Source organism: Colobus angolensis, unplaced genomic scaffold (genome assembly GCF_000951035.1).
Source record: "Colobus angolensis palliatus isolate OR3802 unplaced genomic scaffold, Cang.pa_1.0 Scaffold53, whole genome shotgun sequence".
NCBI classification, from domain to species: Eukaryota; Metazoa; Chordata; class Mammalia; order Primates; family Cercopithecidae; genus Colobus; species Colobus angolensis.
Window position 1 is genome coordinate 11,765,945 of NW_012118821.1, and position 13,528 is coordinate 11,779,472.

Here is a 13,528-nt window from a genome sequence, read left to right on the forward strand (position 1 = left end):
TTTCTTTCTTTCTTTCTTTCTTTATTTCTTCTCTCTCTCTCTTTCTTTCCTTCTTTTTTTATTAAGTAGAGAACATGTTTGGCCTGGCTGGCCTCAAACTTCTGATCTCCGGTGATCCACCCATCTCGGCCTCCCAAAGTGCTGGGATTACAGGCATGAGCCACTGCACTCGGCCAGAATCATACATGTTTATAAAACTTGTTTCTCACTTTTTCAAATCAATCGTAATTACTGTCATTCAAGGTGATGGTACTGCTGTAACTTCAGGGGTCCCTGGAAAAGAGAATGGCACCTGTGCCATCTTTGAGGACCCCTGACAGTGGAAGGTACAGCAGCCACTTGCTGCTGATGTTGTCACAGTGGTTGCTGTGAACACAGCACACAAAGCAGAGAATCTCTTCATGGGTGCACTAAGTGCAGTCTCATCATCTGTACTGCTATGCTAACGTTCAATGTGTCCTAGCGCCTTCCTGACGTAGAGCACTGGTGTGGACGTATGCATGGTCACAAAGACAACACTGAAAATGTCACTGGGACAGACTGACTGCAGGTGTGGTGTTTGTTTTCAGCAGTTTCCTCTCTGGACACGTTCCTCTATGTGACCGTGGCCGTGGCGTCTTAACAGGCAGTGAGTGCCAGCAGCAGTGGCTGCTCAGGCTCCCATTTACAGTGTGTTTTCTGACTCACAGTGACTTCAGCGTTTGTGTTGGCCTGGCAGGGGAGGTGCTTGCTTAGAGGGTGGAATGTCTAGCTCGGCACGACCTGAGGCTTTGACTTTGTGCATGCCACTTTGTTTTCTAGGTGAAAAGATGGATTAGGTGATTTTCAAGCTTTATCCCTCCACCAGATTTCTCCTGTCCTGAGGGTGTTGCACTAGTAAGTAGAGTCCCAGTCACTAGCTTGTAGCAAATGGGACACTCCAGGGAGCCCCGTCAACCTTCTGAGGTCTTTCACTAAATGGAACATCACTTGGAGCACCCTGGTAACCCGAGTATATTCATGCAGCAGCTGAGTTCGCCAGTCTCACTGCCACGAAGTAGATGGTTAGAATACATTATCAACATTCTAGTCTTGCCAGTGGCAACTCAGTCAGTGGAAACAAAGGTACTGAACACCCACACCTTTGCTTCGCACAGTGGGACTTGGACTAATTAATTAGATGGCAAAGCCTCTAAAACCAAAAAGAAAACAGCTAAATTGAGACAATAGGATAAGCACACACAGAAAATCAAGAGCAACGGGAGGCGGTTGACACTTAGATGGTAAATGTCTAGCGACACAGAGTTGCTAATGCCACAGGACCCTGAATTCCAGGATGAGCAGGAATGACACGGTGGTGAAGGGGACTTGAGATGAGTCTTAAAGGATCAGTAGGAGAGAAAATTCCAGCAAGAAGAATCATAATGAGCATAGAGCTCTGGGGTGAGAGTGATGGAAAATGGGCAGCAATTGGAAAGGGCGAATGTGGACACGCAGTGGAATCTCAAACGGTACAGCAAAGGGGTGACCAAATAGTTTAACTTCTTAACAATTAAGTAGAGGCTGGGCGTGGTGGCTCATGCGTGTAATCTCAGCACTTTGGGAGGCCAAGGCAGGTGGATCACTTGAGCCCAGGAGTTCAAGACCAGCCCCGGCAACATGGCAAAACTCCATCTCTACAAAAATACAAACATTAGCCAAGCTTGGTAGTATATCCCTGTGGTCCTAGCTACTCAGTAGGCTGAGGTGAGAGGATCACCTGAGCCTGTGGAGGTGGGTGGAAGGAAAGAAGAAAGAAGAAAGAAGGAAGGAAGGGAGGGAAGAGAAGGAGGGAAGAGAAGGAGGGAAGGAGGGAGGGAAGGGAAGGGAACGGAAGGGAAGGGAAGGAGGGAGGAAAGAAGGAAGGAAAGAAGGACGTAAGGAAGGAAGGGAGGAAGTAAGGAAGGGAGAGGGAGGGAGGGAAGGAGGGAACGGAGGGAAGAAGGGAAGGGAAGAAGGAAGGAAGGAAAGGAGGGAGGGAGGAAGGAAGGGAGAGGGAGGGAGGGAGGAAAGGAGGAAAGGGAAGGAAGGAGGGAAGGGAAGGAAAGAGGTAAGGGAAGGGAAGGGAGGGGAAGAAGGAAGGAAGGGAAGAGAGGGAGGGAGGGAAGGAAAGGAAAGGTAAGGGAGGTAAGGGAAAGAAGGAGGGAAGGGAAGGGAAAGAAGAAGGAAGGAGGAAGAAGGAGCATTGTTGGTGTGGATGACTGGGGCGGCAGGGGGGTTGACCCGGCACACAAGGGTTCACATTAGTTCAAGTCTTTCAGCTTTAAAGGAACAGAGACACACTTGGGAAGTGTGAACTGGAATTTCAAGAAGAAAAAAATAGACATAGAAGAAACAATCCCAGCAGTCAGAGAACCATGTCTCCTGGAAAGCTGGTTTGGAAAACGTGCATGCGAGCCTCCCATTTGCCCTTTATCCACCTCCGAGATGTGCAGCTGCATGCATTGACAAATGGTCAAAGCCCAAGAGGTACCTTTACTCTCATTATTGAGTTGAAAATAACTAGTTTTCTGGAGTTGAAAGAGATTAAATTTAGTGATTATTGTAACTTTATTTGAATCTTGAATTACTATTCAAGACAATAAATATTTAATAACTGGCTATATCATTTAAAGTGACTTTTAAAAGAGAAAAAAGCAACTCCCTGCATCCCAGAAACTGAGATTTTTTTTAAAAATGCCCTAAGAGGGTCAAGTAAACATTTTAAACAATTATTTGTTGAATGTTTTTCATGTATAGAACATGTCTATCAAGTTTAAGAAAAGACATAGCTTTCGAATCAGCTACACCTTTGTAACAATACAGAGAAAAAAATAACTTTAAAAGATGCTAAAATATATTTAAAGTAATATTTAAAAATGAAGGAATATGTAGTTAAAACTGAATTGGTTTTATTAGTATGTATGTTTTAGAAACAGCAAGAAGTTGGAAATGCTAGCTGTTTAATTGCACAGTTCAATAATTTCAACTATTTCTGATGTCTTTTTAAGTGCTTTTATATATTCTGGAAACGTATAAGAGTAACCCTTTAAAGGGCTAGTGGTAAGAAGGGATATCAACGGTTCTTAAGACCTGAGGAGAAAGGAAATAAGAAAAGGAGAACTCAGATTTGCTGGTCGTTGGGTGTTCCGCGTGGTCTGGTTTTCACTGGCTGCCCTAAGTGTGTAACATGGGCCCTACCCGTCGTCTCACAGATGGGTAGACTGAGGCTGAGATAAATACAGCTCCCAGGGTTAAACAGGTGCAGACCCTCAAGCGGCTTGGCGAGGCGCACAGACCTTGTGCAGATATTACTAACATTTACGTGGCTCTGGTTGCTGTTCATGGACCACTCAGATCCGGGTGACGACCCCAGCCTTCTCTCTCTCCTGTGGAGGTGACCAAGGATCTGAGGTGGTGTCTCCTGGGCTACCCCAAGTTCTCTGTTTCCTGTGGATGTGAATGAGGGTCTGTGGGTTGTGTCTCCTGGGCCAACCTCATGCTCCCTGGACCCACCCCCGACCTCTTCATCTCTGTACCTCTGCTTCCCCCTTCTTCCGTCCCCAGTCCCCAAACCCCTGTGTCCCTAAGAGTTCAGGGTGGAGCCCTCGCTCTTCCCAGGAAACTGCCTCTTTCTCCATCTTGTCTGTAATGGCCACCCCCTGACTGCCCCGAACCAACACTGCAGCCCTTCTAGAGATCACTTAAGCTGAGACGCCTCCAATTTAGCAACCCTAGAGAAGCGTGGTATTTGTGCATCTGTAAAACAAGAGATTATAGAGAAGCACCTGTAAGCCTCTCTTCCCAACAAAAACTGAGCCAGCAAAGACCTGAGTCTCCTGTGTCTTCCGTACCAGTGCACACACCTCCACCTGTCAATTACCTGAGCTGGAAACCAGGCTGCGTCCCACACCTATCCCCTCACCTCACTCCTGCACATCCTGCCTGTACCTTCCCAGGCCAACCTGTGACCTGACATTGCTCCTTAAATGGCCTTCCACCATCGAGCTGTCCTTTCCTCCGCCTCATTCCCACACCGCAGCCACAGTGACGGTTTCACAGCCCTCAGTCAACTGTGTGGAAGTAATCCCACTGTCTACACTGTCCAGAGCTCCCACGGCTCCTGGGAGGGACAGCACCTGGGAGGCCCTGACTGCCTGCCCCTCACATCTCCAGCCTCTGACCACCTCCTGCCCATGCAGCCACCATGAAACTCACCCTCTGGGTCCCTCTGTCTCTCTGCATCTCTCTGTGCTGTGTCTCTGTCTCAGTCTCCTCCCTATCCCACCCCCATCTTGGTCCCCTGTGAAGCCTCCTCTGTCGTCTCTGGCAGGGTAACTGTGTGTGTCTCTGTGTCCCATGAGGTTGGGAGTAGGTCTGTATTGCTCAGTGACATGCTTTCCAAATAAAGGAATAAATCAATCATGCAATGTGTTCACTCAGCACATATTTCTGTGGCACCTGCTTACTATGTAACAGGAATTAGGGAAAAATAGATGTTCTCATTTAGAGAGATCCTTACCATGGTCCAGTAAGAAATAGGGTCGGATTAATATCTCCCTTTAGAAATCAGAAAATCAGGATATGGAGAAGGGGTTTGCACATACCTCCTCCACTGTTACTCAGCTCTGTGATTTTAAGCAAGTGACTCAAAAAATCTCTGTCCCTCGAAGTTAGGAATTACAGCGGAATCTACATCACAGGGTCACCGAGAGGGTTGAATGGATTTGTATATGTAGAGATTTTAGAAAATGCCAGACACACAGGAAGTGCTTTCTAAGCTGTGCTGATATTAACTGAGCGGGTTTAAAACCAGTGCTCCAGAATTATATTCAGATGCACTTTAAATATGTTAAAAATTACTCCAAAATACATGTTTTAACATTGAAGCAAGACAAGAAAAATACCACCTCTAAAAGAGGCGGTTGTGGGGGAATCACTGTCAGGCCTCTGAGCCAACTGGTCGGTCACCCTGACGTTCCGAGCCCCACTTTCCGGTGGGAGAGGCCCGCACACAGGATGCTTCCCACCCTCACCGCCGCATTCCTCTCTCCATGGCGGTGATAACAGCAGCTGGGAGCAGAGGACACGCTGCCAAGTTTGGTTTTCAGTTACTTCAGAACTTATCCTTGTTTATATTAAAATTGGATAAACAAAACATTCCATAAAAGACAGTTGTACATGACATGGAAGTGTGAGAATGCACTACATAATGTTTTGTGTGGATGAGTTTATGAGGGAAAGCCATGGCCAGCAACTGGTTTTTTAGAATAACCAGATGCAAAAGACTAGAAGTTGTTGACACCGAGTTAACCACAAAAGGACCGTGAAAGCTGCAACAGCAAAAGACAGCATGAGGCATCAGCATGGGCCCAGGAGGCGCGGCCCAGGCCGGCTCGGAGCTGGTGGGGGCGACGGGATGCCAGGCCTCCATGTGTAACCCGACGTAACCTGAACAGGGTGAAAACATGGAAAGCCCAGGTTTTCTCATTTCTAATCCAGCATGCGTTTGCCTCTTCACTCTACCCAAAGCGTTTTGGACTTCCTCTCCTGTCGCTGGCTGCTGCTGAATTGTGAGAAGTCCAAGGATAAGACAGCGTGGTTTTCTGTGAGATGAGGCCGCTGCTGGCTTCCCTGCCCTGTTTCTGCATTGAGAATCATGTTATGGACACACTCTGGAAAAATGACAGGAGGGACTTTTTGTCAACCGAGAACTATTGAGCTACCGTGATCTTACAAGTGATCACATTTACAACTTCTTTGAAGTTTCAACTGTGTGAAAAAAGTGCATTGTTTTTGGAATCTTAAAATATCATCTATTCTAAAAAGAGATATAAATCCAGGAGAGGATATGTGAGTAAACATCATTCTGTCAGTGCATTGCAGATGTTGAACTCAGTCTTTCAGAATGATGTTCAAATATGAAGGGCCACCTTTGTGCCTTGGGGGGTGCAGTAGCTGGCTGCAGAGCCACAGAGGTGACTGGAGCCGCACAGCATCTCTGAGGCACTGACACGGTCAGCTGAGGTCTTGGACGAGGCCGCAGTGCTGGGCTGAGCCCTTCATGGGTGTGGCTGGGCAGCACCACCAGTGCCTCCACATCCTCTCTCCTTCCAGATCACCGCCCCGTCAGCAGACCCTCTGTTCACAGAATAGGAGGGTAGGAGGATCCACGCTCCCCAGACTCATGTTCCAGGATGGGGTCCAGGCCGTAGGGCATTGCTGTGGTGGGTTTCTGAGTCCCAGCCTTGGAGAGCATGTCTGGACCATCGACATTTGAAATATTCTAAGCCTTTGGAGACTAAGAGGGCTCTGTTGATTTAAGCAGGGCCTCGAGCCACGTGGAGTTGAACACAGATGGAATGGAATGTGCTGGCAGTTGAATGTGTTGTCACCGTGGAAGTAGATACCAGGAACTGCATAGGAGAATGGGTCAGATAGAGAAGGGATGGAGGGTACTTGTTTGTAGTTGGAGGTATGATTGTATTCACAGTTTACATTAACAAATAGAGAGCAAATCTTGAGCAATGAACCATGACAAATGGCAGGAAGCACTGGAAGTTTGAGGCCAGATGATTCCAAAGGTTGCTATGCTGAATCCAAGGGTTTGCAAAATATAGGGATAGGGAAGTAAAACCAATCCAAGTAAAAATAGAAGACTAGAAGGGACTGAAACCTACACTTCGTCAGAAAGTTCCCACCACGAGAAGGGAATCATTTAGGAAATTTAAAACATGTAAAGCTTTAGAGCAGTAAAGGAACTGCTGCTGCTTCTATTACATTGATAGGTAAACCAAGGCCCAGCTGGAGTCCAGGTGCTCAAAGAGGTGTTAACAACACCAAGCCTGGCGCTCAGGCCCCTGGTCGTGTGGTGTGCTCTCCGCATCACCACCCTGGATACGCTCAGGCTGTTTGTGAAATGTTTTGCGTATTAAACCAAACCCTGCTTGATAGGATTATACCAATATTGTCCTGACAGAGACCAGATGAATGCTTCACTTTTCTTTTCCACGTGTGCTTGCCTTTCCACACACACTCACCTTCTCCAACTGTCTTGAGCAACTCTTTCTTTTTTTCTACTCTTGCTTATTTATTGTCCCTCTTCCTCCACCACCTTCCCATGCCCAGCAAGTTCAAATGGAGTAGGAGCTATGGCAGCTGCCAGGAGATGGAAAGGCAATGAAAGTGGGCGGGGCCCCCTGCAAGGGAACCAGTCAGCTGCAGGTACAGGGGAGTTCAGAGGACTGTGTGAGCAGGAGGCAGCCCGCCTCCCATGCCTGGATGGCCCAGACAGGCTCTCCAAGGTTGGGACTCAGAAACCCACCACAGCAATGCCCTACGGCCCGGACCCCATCCTCCCAGACGTCCTCCTAGCCAGACATGCTGTCCTCCAAAGTCTCAGCGGTCCCAGGTGATCATGAGTGAAGCCCAGGTGTGCTCACTTCTAACTGCAGCGTCCGTTTTAAGGAAAATCTCTACTCCCCTGCTCGAAACCTCACAGTGCCAACATTGCACGGTCTGAGCACAAGTGAGCCATCTTGAAAAGGAGGGCGGCTGTGCACGTGAACGAGCAAGGAGAAAATGGAACAGGAGCCCCAGCTTACACCCTCTGAGGAAGCTTCCAGTCACCTCACCTCCAAGCCAGGTGGGGTGACGTCATTTCCCAGCGCTCGGGACTCATAGATGGTCACCGGTAGGCCTAGTTATCTGTTTAGTGAACAGTGCTGTGCAGGTGGCCTCAATGCAGAACAGACGGTGTCAAACAAACACATTGACTCACTGACAAAGGAGAAGGAAGCTGGGAAGAGCCCCAGTCGTTGTGACCCGAGACGCCGAGGGCAGGCTCTGGAGGAACCATCCATGCACAGCTGCATCTGCTATCTGCTATCTGGACAGACACAGCAGGTGTCCACCAGAACCAGTCCACTCAGATGCAGGCGGCCCTCTGAGGAGATTGGTTGGCGTCGGGCGTAGACTTCACAGGTTGTCTGGTGGTAATTCAGCATGAAGGTATGGCTGGCTCTGAGGTGATTATCTCAGATTATCCCCTCACAAATGAAAATGTTTGCATAAAAGGAATCTCAGAAATCTGTGTATTTCATGTTTGAAATATTATGTAGACTATCGAATTTTTTTCTTGAATTATCTGGTTATTAAAATTGTTATTCTCATTTTGCTTATTATGTTTTTAAGGGATGATAACATTTCACCCTAGTGTTTCAGGGCTGACAGAGACTTAGAAGTCATCTAACTGCCCTCATCTTACAAATTTAAAAAGTGACATCCAAATTGATGAGGGGACTCCCTGAGTGACGCAGCCAGGTGGAAATGAAGTCCCTCCGCTCTTGCCCGTACCCCATGCTTGTGTCTTCCAGGGCAGCGGTCCCCATCCTTTCTGGCCCCAGGAACCGGTTTCGTGGAAGACAGCTTTTCCACGGTTTGGGGGTGGGGAAGATGTAATTCAAGTGCATGGCATTTTTTGTGCACTTTATTTTTATTACTACATTGTAATATATGATGAAATAATTTTACAACTCACCATCATGTAGAACCAGTGGGAGCTTGTTTTTCTGCAACTAGATGTCCCATCTGGAGTGATGGGAGACAGTGACAGATCGTCAGGCATTAGATTCTCATAAGGAGCCACAACCTAGATCCCTCCCATGCACCGTTCTCAACAGGGTTCAGGCTCCTGTGAGAATCTGATGTGGCCGCTGATCTGACAGAAGGCAGAGCTCAGGTGGTCATGTGAGCAATAGGGAGTGGCTGTAAATACAGAAGAAGCTTTGCTCACTTGCCTGCTGCCCCCTCCTGCTGTGTGGCCCAGTTCCTAACAGGCCACGAACCACTACCCATCAAGAAAAACTGGTTTCCTAAGAAACACAAAACTGTTTCTCTTCACTTTCACTAGTGTAATTGGTCTAAATTATTTTAGAAGTATTGATAGAAGAAACAAACAGGACAATCATTAGTTTCCAAAACTTAAAGAAGTGACGTATTTGTTGGGTAATTGGATACCTGAATAAAAATTAAAAAATAGCAGAAGTGTCTTATTATTACCACTATTACACAGCAGTTCCTATCATTCATTGAGTGCCTAGTAGGTGCCAGGTACACTACTAACTTCTTTACGTATATATATATTTTTTTTCTTCGTTTCATCCTTAATGCAGCCATGTGAGATTAGCATTTGTCTGACTTTACAGCAGATGATATTCATGTGTAAGGTTGAACATCTGTCCAAAGTCAGTCAATCAACAAGACTTGCTGTGGGCAACGCAAGCTCCTCCTGGTCCGTACACACCGTGTCCTACTCCCACACTGTCTCCCAGCACCTTCTTACCCAGGGTCTGACTGTACCGAGAAGCTCCCTCATGGCCCTTCGTCCCCCTGGCCTCTCTCGTCTGTCTGATGATCTAGGCACCCTCCTCAGCTCACCTTCTCATCTCAGTCGCCATCTGAACATGGCACTGGCTGTCTTCTGCTCCCCGCATCTCTAGCCTGCACCTCCTCTCCTCTGTCCTCCGCTTTGCACCCTGCCATTACCTATCCAACATGCATTTTAATTGCATTATTGAATGCTTGAAAGAACTCGAATCACTCCCTGTTTCCTGGGTCAAAATCCAGAGTCCCATCATTCATCCACGAGGTTGATCTGACCCCACCTGACTCTCCACTCTAACCGCTACCCCCGGCCCAGCCCCGCTCCACACACTCTACGCTCCAGCCTTTGGGGTTTGTGTTTGTTTTAGTTTTGTGAGCCCATGGTGTTTTTACATATGTTCATGTCTTTTGCAGATTGTTTTAATTGGGATGTATTGAAATGCTTTCTTTCCCTCCCAGACATCCTTTATGTGTCTGTGAAAGCTCATTAGCAGCCTCACCTCTTCCTGAAAGCCTTGCCAGCACCCATACATTCCTGCCCTCTGTGTGCAGGACATGGAACCCTCTGCACATTTTCATCATGGGATTTATCACGGTTCATCCATTCATTCCGCAAATGGCTGTTGAGTGTCTATGACATGCCGGGTGTTTGGCGCACAGTGTACACAGAAGTGAGTGGTTCTAAAATGATATTTCTGACTTGTCTAAGTCCCTTGTTAGAGCATAAAGCCTTCGTGTGAGGATCTGTGCCACTCAGCTCTAAACTCCAGCATAGCCCAGGGCCCAACATAGAGGAGTCGCCCAAATAGTAAACACTGGTTGGGGTCATGACTGAATGATGAGTCGCTATCCCAGATTCAAAGCCAGGCTAGTCAGGGTGTGCAGGACCCCCCTGCAGAACCGTGGGCCAGTGAGAGAGGCCATACATCTCGTTCTGCATAAATGGAGTGTTTGCCTGTGGTAGTTTGCCTCTATGTCTTCCCTATCACACCTATTTTTTTTTTGTAGTATATATATTATTTCTAGAACAAAAGTGAATTTGTAATGTGGCTTTGAAAATCGTTCTTTCTCAATGAGAACACTTGGACACAGGGTGGGGGACATCACACACCAGGGCCTGTTGTGGGGTGGGGGAAGGGGGAGGGGTAGCATTAGGAGATATACCTACTACAGTACATTTACAAATGATGAGTTGATGGGTGCAGCACACCAACATAGCACATGTATACATATGTAACAAACCTGCATGTTTTGCACATGTACCCTCGAACTTAAAGTATAATAATAATAAAAAAAAAAAGAAAGAAAATCATTCTTTCTCAAGGAAAGACTGTGAGCTTCTGCTGTAAGGAAGGGTCTTGTCCAAGCCTGGGCCAATTTCAGCATGATTTAGTGGTGATTACCGCTAACACTGAAGTTGTTTTCTGGAATGCTGGCGTGGGACTAATAACATCTAAGACTGAGGAAGTTCTGCACAACTTTGAATGATGCAGTTGCTTTCATAATAACATTGACAAGCCCTATGGCTCATCTCGTTTCAGGAGGTTATCAAGTCTAAAGATATAATTTAATCCATAAAATATACAAATCCAAATATATCCAAAGCTCTTTCACGACATAGACATTTTTATATTTTACATAAATATGTATGTAAATATAATGGGATTAAAAATAAATCTTGCTTCAGATGTATATTATACATAGTATATATTTGGTAAAATGTTTCATAAATTAAATTTGTATTGTCAATTGCATGTTATGTACGTTATGCAAACCAACCTCATGAATTTTTGTAGGATCTCTGGAATTGTAGGAATGAGGAACTAGGAGACTCGGACTAAATGTGAATGGTAACGAGACAAATGTGAGCTGTATTTATTCACACCATCACTTCATTAACAGATTCCAGCACACTTCGGGGGACGTGTATGTTTATGTCTCTCTGGTGTTTGTGTGGATGACATTCATGATAAGCCTTTAAGTACCTTGATCAAGGCTCCCATTGGTCTGATTTTAAAAGACAGTAACACAGATCTTTTTTTTTTTTTCTCTCTCTCTCCCCCCTGCCTTCTCTATTTTTTTTTTATTAGTGTATATGGGTGTCCCTTGGCGAAAAAAAGAAAAACACAAGATAAACAGCCCCAGGAACCTGCTCCTAAACGAAAGCCATTTGCCGTGAAAGCAGACAGCTCCTCAGTGGATGAGTGTGATGACAGTGATGGGACTGAGGACATGGACGAGAAGGAGGAGGATGAGGGGGAGGAGTACTCCGAGGACAATGAGGAGCCAGGGGATGAGGACGAGGAAGATGAGGAGGGGGACCGGGAGGAGGAGGAGGAGATCGAGGAGGAGGATGAGGATGATGACGAGGATGGAGAAGATGTGGAGGATGAAGAAGAGGAAGAGGAGGAGGAGGAGGAGGAGGAAGAGGAGGAAGAAGAAAACGGTAATCTTTAAAATATTAGCAAAATAACAAGTCGTGATTTGGGTCCACTGTTCAAGGTGAATTGCCGGCTGTTACTATGAATGATTGGCATATAAAGAAATCATTCTGCTCGGTCAATACTGAGAAAATTAACCTCTTAGGTGAACTGAACACTTCTATTGAAGAATTCTTCAGGTTCTCTGTTACACTTCAGATTTTGTGTCAGTCTAATTTTTATTCAGGTTGGTTGTCAGTAATTTGCTGAGATATTTATGGTATACCTTTTTGATTATCTTAACAAAATGTATCAAGGAAGTTAAGTTAGCAGACCTGGTCTTTAATTTTACATTTTCTTGAATGTTCTATCCATGAGATACAATGATTGGGCAAAACAGTGTTGTTGGAATGGCTTAGCCCAGGTACCTCCTCAGGGGAGTTGAAAGTCCTGCCTAACGACTGGTACATCAACCAGCAAAGTGGGTTTTGTCTGTAGATTGCCAAAGCTTTGCTTTAGTGATGGTCATATAGTTGGGATGAAAGGAAGTCCTATTGCTATATACGATAATCAGTCAGCCCGTCATCTGCTTCCACATGTGAGAGCTGTGTTTCTGATCTGGGGTTTCCGGTGCCCTGAGACGTGTGGGGGAGAAGGCCGCCGTGCTGTGTGTTGGGATGTTCCCAGCAGTGCATTTCTGGTGACGTGGTTTTCATATCCAGTGTTCTGTCACTATCTGACGCACAATACAACTTCAAAACTAACCCTTTCATAGAAGTCATTGCTTCTGAGGAAAGAGATGGGAGTTTTGAGGTTTGTTTGTTTGCTTGCTTGTTCGTTTTTTTGCAAAGCCTAGCTATCATCTTTATTGGCTTAGGGTTTTCCTCTAGAAATGCCCAAACATGTTGAAAGTGAAGGGAATTTTCTTTCTTGCCCTTCTCCCTTAGGCTCAAAAGTTCTTCAAGAGTCTGATTTCCAGGAGAACTAATTTCTGGACACAAAAGGTAGTTGTTTGAGCCAGTAGGTCCATACATCAGGTCCCCTCCAAACATTAGGGAGATGTGAGTTGCTTGTTGCTAATCTCATGGGCAGGCTTAAATTACCACTCCTCCTTCAGAAGTCAGAGGAGTTTGTACTAGGAAACCTGAATTTTAGGAAATAATCCTAGATTGTTACAGTGGCTTAAGATTCTTATGCAAACAATCCATCACTTACATGTACATAAATACACAGGCACAGATAGACATATAGAAGATAGATATGTATATGTACACATAGATGCATATGTACACACACATAGATATATATACACATAGATGCATATGCACACACACATACTTAGATATGTATATATACACATAGATGCATATGCACACACACATGCATTACATAAATTAAAATTAGTCTCCTAAGATTTTTTGTCTGTCTATGGTAGAATGCTGGGTGGAGAAGCCTATCAGAACACATATCAACAGACTTACCATCATTGCTATTAAATCTACCGGGGACACAAGGCACCAGTGTCATTAATGAGATGGTAAGAATTAAAATGATAGATTTGTGTAGTAAAATATTTGGAAAGTAGATCAACCTGGCAGATTATTTCTGAACACTGTATTGAGTGAGTGTGGTTTTGAGTGACCTCATTAATTGTGGAGGCTGATTAATGATTTGTAACTTGACCAAGGCTTACCAGAAAGATGGTTACAATGTGGCCCTTTCACGTT

At 45.6% G+C, this 13,528-nt stretch overlaps 1 protein-coding gene across 3 annotated transcripts in view; it reads left to right on the forward strand.

The window, feature by feature from the left end:
- Positions 1 to 13,528, forward strand: part of MYT1L (myelin transcription factor 1-like) — a 536,085-nt gene that overhangs the window by 374,046 nt on the left and 148,511 nt on the right. For all 3 annotated transcript variants that reach the window (XM_011960959.1, XM_011960961.1, XM_011960960.1), the window contains exon 9: positions 11,472 to 11,827. In XM_011960959.1, coding sequence (XP_011816349.1) covers positions 11,472 to 11,827 — 356 coding nt within the window. The remainder of the gene's footprint in view (positions 1 to 11,471; positions 11,828 to 13,528) is intronic.